This window comes from Elephantulus edwardii, unplaced genomic scaffold (assembly GCF_000299155.1).
Source record: "Elephantulus edwardii isolate Elephantulus edwardi_28Jun2011 unplaced genomic scaffold, EleEdw1.0 scaffold00048, whole genome shotgun sequence".
Classification (NCBI taxonomy): Eukaryota; Metazoa; Chordata; class Mammalia; order Macroscelidea; family Macroscelididae; genus Elephantulus; species Elephantulus edwardii.
Window position 1 is genome coordinate 5,642,360 of NW_006399798.1, and position 7,159 is coordinate 5,649,518.

At 62.8% G+C, this 7,159-nt stretch overlaps 2 protein-coding genes across 2 annotated transcripts; both read right to left on the bottom strand.

Annotated features, from left to right (window-relative positions):
• Positions 1-20: 20 nt before the first annotated feature.
• Positions 21-3,046, bottom strand: ZACN (zinc activated ligand-gated ion channel). The gene is made up of 8 exons (XM_006886362.1): positions 2,783-3,046; positions 2,611-2,655; positions 2,407-2,513; positions 2,114-2,283; positions 1,167-1,291; positions 859-1,069; positions 599-763; positions 21-220 (listed from the first exon to the last, which is right to left on the bottom strand). Exons 1-8 carry the CDS (start codon positions 3,044-3,046, stop codon positions 21-23), a joined length of 1,287 nt encoding a protein of 428 aa, XP_006886424.1.
• Positions 3,047-4,190: 1,144 nt separating this feature from the next.
• Positions 4,191-6,743, bottom strand: GALR2 (galanin receptor 2). Its single transcript, XM_006886193.1, has 2 exons — positions 6,344-6,743; positions 4,191-5,023 (listed from the first exon to the last, which is right to left on the bottom strand). Exons 1-2 carry the CDS (start codon positions 6,703-6,705, stop codon positions 4,231-4,233), a joined length of 1,155 nt encoding a protein of 384 aa, XP_006886255.1. The 5' UTR covers positions 6,706-6,743; the 3' UTR covers positions 4,191-4,230.
• Between the last annotated feature and the right edge of the window lie 416 nt (positions 6,744-7,159).

The window sequence follows — 7,159 nt, forward strand, 5'->3', positions numbered from 1 at the left end:
AGTGGTCTCCCGTCTCCCTGTTAGAACCTGGGCCGCCCACCATGCGGCATGGCCTCGCCAGGGGCCGGGTCTGACTCGCACACCGCCCACATCCAGATGGTCGCAAAGATGACCTGGCTGAGCACGACCCCGGCCACATAGGCCAGGAAGAAGATGCGATCCGCAGCCTCAGCCCAGCTCCTCCTTGACCCCTTCCCTCCTGCGGGGGGAGAAACAGAACCTGAGAGGTCCCTGGATGAGACAGCCCGCCTTGTAACCAATGCACTTGACAGCCCAGAGGATCAGCGGCCTCTCCCCCAGGCCTCTGGGCTGTAAGCCAGGCCCGGCATTCCGTGATGCTGCGTGTGCTGGTACTTCCAGACCTCCAGCCCCAGACCTTCTCTGCAAGGCATGGCCTGGGCCTCTTCTAGGAGCAAGTGGCGGAGCCCAGCAAGGAGGGCCAGCAGAGCAGCACTCGCTGGGAACCTCTAAGCCCTGTCAGAGGACCCCCAGTCTCTAGGGGTGCAGCTTGCCAGCCCCACTTTGCCTCCCAGCCTCCTCCCTCCTCCCTGAGCCCACGAGAAAGACTCAGTCACCCCCACCCCCGCACGCTGCCTACCTTGAGGCCCGGGTCCTGGGCTCCCCGGCTCTTGCCCCTCCCTTGTTGGAGTGGGACTGACACTGACCTTGGCCCCCTGGCCACCCCGGGCCAGCAGCCCAGCGAGCAGCACCGTCTCCACGGTGCTGAGGAAAAGCAGGAGCAGCAGGACAGTGAAGTAGTAAACTAGGGGACAGAGCGCAGTCAGGCACCGCTGGGCCCAGGGGCTGTGCGCAGCCACCCGCTCCGGGGAACAGCGGCAGGGGGGACGGCCAGCTTACTGAGCAGCGGGTTGCAGGAGGAAGAGCTGGGCAGCGCCTGCACCAGGGACGAGTGGAAGACGAGATAGCCTAGCAGCAGGGTCACCTTGTAGCCCAAGCGCTCTGGGGCCTGAGGGGGCAGCAGCCCCCCACACACGTCAGCCACCAGCAGTGCCTCCCCAGGGACCAGCAGGGAAATGATGGTCTTGAGTGCCGTGTTCTGCAGCCTCAGCTGGAAGGGAGGCAGAGGGTGCGGTCTGAGGGGGTCACCACAGGGGGCGGGAAGCAGGAGGTGGGTCCTGACCCCGGCTCAGCCCCTCACAACTCACCGTGACCCGGAAGCAGGGCACCAGGTGTTTGGGTGGGACTTGGATCTTCAGGTCATGAACTCTGTATTCCCTTTTCACACTGACCATCTCGTTGACCGCGTGGGCCCGGAACTCTAACTCAGTCACTGGAGTGGGTTTGGGCGAGAGGGGCCACTGGAAGAGAGGTCCTCCTGCCCCTGGTGGTTCTGGGGACGTGGGGCAGGGCAGACCCAGAGCCACTCCCACAGGCTCCGGTTTTGGGGTCAGAGCTGAAGAGTCAACCTCAGTGGGGACTTCCCAGGCCTTGTTCCCACTCGGTCCAGTCTGACCTTATCAGACGAGTTTTCACTGTACAAATAAATGGGCATTGCACCACCTTACAGACACACACCAGCCCCTCCTCTCAGACCTAAAATATTTGTGGGGTACAAGAGTGGTCCATCACCAAACACAGGAGGTGTGCAAGAAACGGGGTGGGACTTCTTAGCACCTAGCCAGCCTGGGGCAACTGCCCCTCCCACCGCAGCTCAGGAGAGGGTGTGGCAGCCTGAGTCCCTCCCTCCCTCCCCAGCTTAATGCAATGACAGGCCCCCAGTGCAGCCCAGTTCTGGGGGGACTGGCGGGGGTGAGGGCTGAGTGTCATGGCTCCAGGGCACCTCATGTGATGTTGGGGGTGAGATTGGCCCTAGAGGAAGGCTCCTGGGCTCCTGCCAAGCGCACAGGTGCTAGCTGAGGTGATGTTGAGAGGTGAAGGGAGGTGGGTGTGTTCAGCCCCCTTTAACCTGGGGTGGCAAAAAGCTGTGCTGTGTTCCCAAAGGCCCTGGTTTGGATCCACTGACAGCTCCCTGGGAGAAGGATGGGCAGTCTCCTCCTGTGCAATTTACTGTCACTGGAGCAGCCGGGAGGTGGCCAGTGTGAATACAGGTCCAGGACTTGGGCCGCAGGTCCCTCTGCCCCCAGGTCGGTACCTGTGTTGCTCAGCGCATAGAAGCTGAGGCTGCAGTCACTCTGGTCCCCTGGGAATCGGAGCAGCTCGAAGTCACAGTTGGTCTCTGTGGTGAGCGACAAATAGAGCTCCACATTGCCAACAGGGTCCACGCGCGCGCGTGGATTCTGGTCCCGCCAGTCCACCCAGAGCCTGCGTAGGAGAGGCTATTTGGGTGCCCAGCCCGCAGATGTTGGGGGGGAGAGGTCAGCGCGGGGTGGACTGGGTGGGAGTAGTGGGGGGAGTGTGTGCATGTGGGCAGGTGCCCTCACTTACGACTCCTGGATGGTGAGCCCGGGGATCCAGAGTGAGTCCCAGGGCAGCGTGATGGCGCGCTGCGGGTGCGCACTGGCGTTCCAGGCCAAGCGGGTGTCCAGCCAGGACTGGAGACACAATATGGGACCCTGTGAGTGCCCAGCGCCTGCCAGCGCAGCTGCACTCAGAGCTAGGGTCTCCCGCCCCTTCCTCGTGAGCACTCACCAGCCGAAGCAGCAGCACCGAGGACACTGTGTACCGCAGGATGTCCTAGGAGAGGGTGGCATGTGTCACGGGTGTGGTGGGGGGGTGCGCGCCGGAGGAGGCAGGGGAGCAGCAATCTGAAGCCCCTCCACTTTGGGCACTTAGTCCCGTGTCCTCCCACCCCTGCACTCACCACGTTGAACACGTTGGACAGGAACACCTGCACAGCCACCAGCAGTGGCGCGGTCCCGTTACTTGGGATCTGGAGAGGGTCCTGAGTGGCCCTGGATGAGCCCTGAGCTGGGGGCTGGGGGTGGCGTTCCCTTGGGTATCCTGAAGACCTGATGGTCTCTCTCCTTCCATCTGCTTCTGGTTGGGGTGGGCTGTGCCCCTGGGCCAAGCGCCTGGGGATGCTGAGTCCCAGGATGGCGATATGGAGGAGCAATAGCAAAGCCATGACTGGTGCACTGACAGGAGGGCTGAGGAGTCAGGCCTGAGCTGAAACCTGCGGTTGGTCGGAGGGTAGCAGAGCTCTGAAATGCAGCTGCTCTGCGGAGGGATCCTAGGGCTTGGACTTGGCACCCCACCCCCATTCTCATTTGGCAAACATGGAGGACAAAGCCTTGCACCTGCTTCAGCTTCCCTGTCCCGCTCCATTTCCACCACCTGGGACCTGTTGCCACATCAAGGGGGGGTAGGGTTTCTCTCTCTCTCTCTCTCTCTCTCTCTCTCTCTCTCTCTCTCTCTCTCTCTCCACCCACCCAACCCAACAGGGTCCTTCTAACCCGGGCAAGATGCAGGATGGTGCTCAGGCCCGTGGTTCCATGTCAGCAGCTTGCCTCGCTATAGGCTGAAACCACAGTGCACCTGACGGTTGGTGATGCCTGATGGTTGGTGATGCCTGATCTGATCTCTAAACATCAAACTGATCTCATGTTGAGTGCAAGAAATCCAAATCCAAGAGTGGGACAAACCTGGGGCAGAGGCCAGTGCAAGGGCAGAGACCTGAGGCAACCCTCCATCAGCTGTCAGCCCCAGAGCAGCGAATTCTTGCCCCAGGAAGAGGGGTGGTCAGGGTCGCACTTGCTGGTCCCAAGGAAAAGCAGAGCCACTGGAGAACCAGGGACAGCAAAGAAAGGAGTCCTGAGGCTGAACAGGGTGGGGATGGGGGTGGGGGGGAACTGACCAAGCTCCAAGGAGGCCCAGGAGACTCTCAGGGGCCCAGGGAGCGCCACACACTGGCTCCCCACCACCACTTAGGAACACACGTACTGTCTGTACTGTCTGTGTCTGTCATCGACTTTATTGAGTGCGTGTAAACACCGCGCCTGCCTCTGCCGCACGTACTGACTACTGCTCATTTGGCGATCTATAAATCTCCAGCACAAAGGGCTTTGGGCCCTCTCACATTCTTCCTTCAGTGGGAGGCCACTTCCGGACAGTCCAGCAAGACGCCCCGCACCCAGACATCTAGACCACACCCCGTGAAGTGCCAGAGCTTCAAGACATGACAAATGCAGACAAAGTGCCTAGCTACAGGAGAAGTGCTTTGCGCGTTTTATTAGTCGTTGAGACTGCCCCTACTACCTTCTCAACGTCAAACTCCAACCCTTTTGCACCCAAGTCTCCCCTCAAGTGCCATCAAGTGACATTAACTAGGACACCGTTGGTAGCCTTTGGGTCCTGCCAGGCCCCACAGGGACCAGGGCTTGAGGCCTGGCCGCCGGGAGGCGCCTGGGTAGGGGCTAGGGGCACAGCCACCTCGCTGACGTGCGTCAGGTCAGTGGACTCGCGCTCCAGGACGCTGCAGCTGTGGGTGCCCGGCGGGGCGACGCACACGCGGCCAGAGGCGCGGCGGGGAGCGCGGCGTAAGAGGCCCGCGCAGATCTTGCGGAAGCCCTTGCGGAAGTGCTTGGAGACGAGTGCGTAAACGATGGGGTTGACGCAGGAGTTGGCGTAGGAGACGAGGTGCGAGAGGATGCGCAGCGCGTAGGTGGCGCGCGTGAGCGGGAAGCGGCCGAACCAGACGCAGAGGATGAGCGCGTGGTGGGGCATCCAGCAAAGGCAGAAGAGCGCGGCCACGATGACGATCATGCGTGTCACCTTGCGCTTGGCGCGCCGAGCGCCGGAGCCTGCGGACACCGGGTCGACGGCGCGCCAGAGGTAGCACAGGGTGCGCGCGTATGTCAGGCCAAGCACCAGCACGGGCAGCAGGTAGCTGAAGACGAAGGTGCAGAGGTCCATGGCGCGGCGACGAGGAGCGCTCCACGCCGGGTGGCACACGGTCAAGTTGGCCAGCTGCGACTGGCGGTAGTAGCTCAAGTAGGGCCCAGAAAAGAGCAGAGACAATCCCCAAATGAGCCCGATGGCCGCCAGGGCGTTGCGAGGCGTGCGAAGCTCTCGGGAGTGCAGAGGGTAGCGGATGGCCAGATACCTGTGGGTCAGGAGGGACGAGACCATAGGTGAGTGAGCGCATTGGCTCAGGCAGGCCCACGACACTTGCACCTCGCGGCCCCTGTTGGAGGTTCCAAGGTCATAGTCACTTCGTCCACACCTGGAGAGCCACCCTTCCTATGAGGAAAGAGATCCACTCCCTGGTCCCACAGTGACATGGGGCGGGCGCGCGGCTACAGAAATGGCAAGTCCAGACCACTTGTCTTCCTCAGGATCGCAAACCTCAGCGGTTTCTCCCAGGGTCAGGGGGTGGGGGTGAGGGACTCCGAAGTCACGGGGAGGTAAAGATTGGAGCACCGGGTTTGGGGCCCCAGGAGCCTAAATGTGATTACCCACCGAGGCTGTGCCACCTCTGGAAGTTAGGACAGGCTCCTGGGGGGATCATCGTGTTGGTGGGGTACAGTGAGTGAGGGAATCCAAGCATCTTCGAAACCCCGGCCAAGGGGAACTAAGCAAACCGGGGGTAGTGGGCTGAGTGGCTTTATCTCCCTGAGCTGCTTTTAAAGCTAGGCGAGAAGGGGAGGATGAGTACTTAAATCTCTGGACCTGGATTTCCTCCCCGGAACCATCTCGGTGCCTTCAAGCGCCCCCAGAGCCCTGTGCTCTCCTGAGAAGGCTTCTCCTCTGTCAGGAGAAAGAGAGTCCGACCAGCGTGCAGCAGTTCCTCGCTGGCCTCTGGCCTGGGTCTGGAAGAAGGGCTCAAGAGGGGCTCGCTCGGAGGTCTGGCTAGTACCCTCGGTCCAGCTTTGGTGAGGGGTCCACAGTGGGTCTTCCAGGCCATAGCGGGCTGCTCCAGCGCAACTAGCCTGTTTCGGAGTCTCGGAGTTTGGCCCCAGATGAGGACAGACTGTTAGCTTGTGGCGACTGTGAACAAGTCACTTGGGAACCTGGTCTCTTCTGTACATGGAGCACAGTCACCTCTCCCATCTCAACAGCCTGTGCCCTCTGCCCTCTACCCTGGCGTCAGTCATGATACAGCGGGCGTAGCAAGACAGAGAACCGCTGCATAGCGATCCGAGGCGGTGAATCTGTTGTGGAAACGGACTGCCACCAGAGCTCCTTCCCCTCCAACCGTATCGGGCTCTTCAGCTCAAGGGTGAGGGGGCTCGAGATGGAAACGCTGTACTTCGCGCGGCGCCTGGAGAACGCAGCACCTAACGCAGGACCCCGCCTTCCCCCATCCTCTCACTTCTGCCCGCCCGCTGTTTCTCCCTCTGCTCCTTCTGCTCTCTGGGTGACCCCTCCTGCCCCCTACGCGTGTCTCCTTGTCCCCCAGGCCTGCCAGCCCTCGCCAGCTCACCTGTCCAGGGAGACAGCGGCCAGTGTGAAGCTGCTGGCGTGCATGGTGAGGAAGATGAGGAAGTGCACGGCCTTGCAGAGCAGCGAGCCGAACACCCAGCCGTCCAGGGTGTAGATGGTGGCCTGGAAGGGGACGCAGCACACGATGAAGCACAGGTCGGCCACGCCCAGGTTGAGGATGAACAGGTTGGTGGTGCTCACCGCCTGGCCACCGCGCAGCAGCACGGCCAGCACCAGCGCATTGCCCACGGTGCCCACGAGGAAGATGAGCGCGAAGAGCATGGGCACCACGACCGCCTCGGGCTGCCAGCCACCACCGCTCGCCTCGCCCGCGTCCGCGCGGGGGCCGCCCGAGCCGTTCATGGTGTGCGGCTCCCGCCGCCGTCCGGGTCTCCGCGAGCGCGCAGTGCCAAGCGCGACTCGGTGCTGCCGGCGGAGGGCGCCTGGCGGCGGCCGGCAAAACACAAGAGGGGCGCGCAGGGGGAGGAGCGAGCCGTGGGGGTGGGATTGTCCCCCGCGGCGACGGCCAGCGCAGGAGGCTGGGCTGCCAAGTGGCCGGCGCGCAGCAGAGGACGCCGCTGTTCTCGGTGTCGTCGGCGCGCCCGCGCCGGGCCGGGCTGAGCGGGGCTGAGGCGGGCTCGAGGGACTGACCTCCCAGATGCGTGTGCGCCCCGGGAAGCACCCGCCGGGTCCTGCGCCGCAGCCAGGCGGACACCTAGTTCCGTTGGGCTGAAGACTCCTCCAAAGACCTTCGGGGGCGACAAAGGGCAGGCGGAGGAGAGGCGTGGGGGTGCTCCTCTGTGCGCTCCTCCCTCTC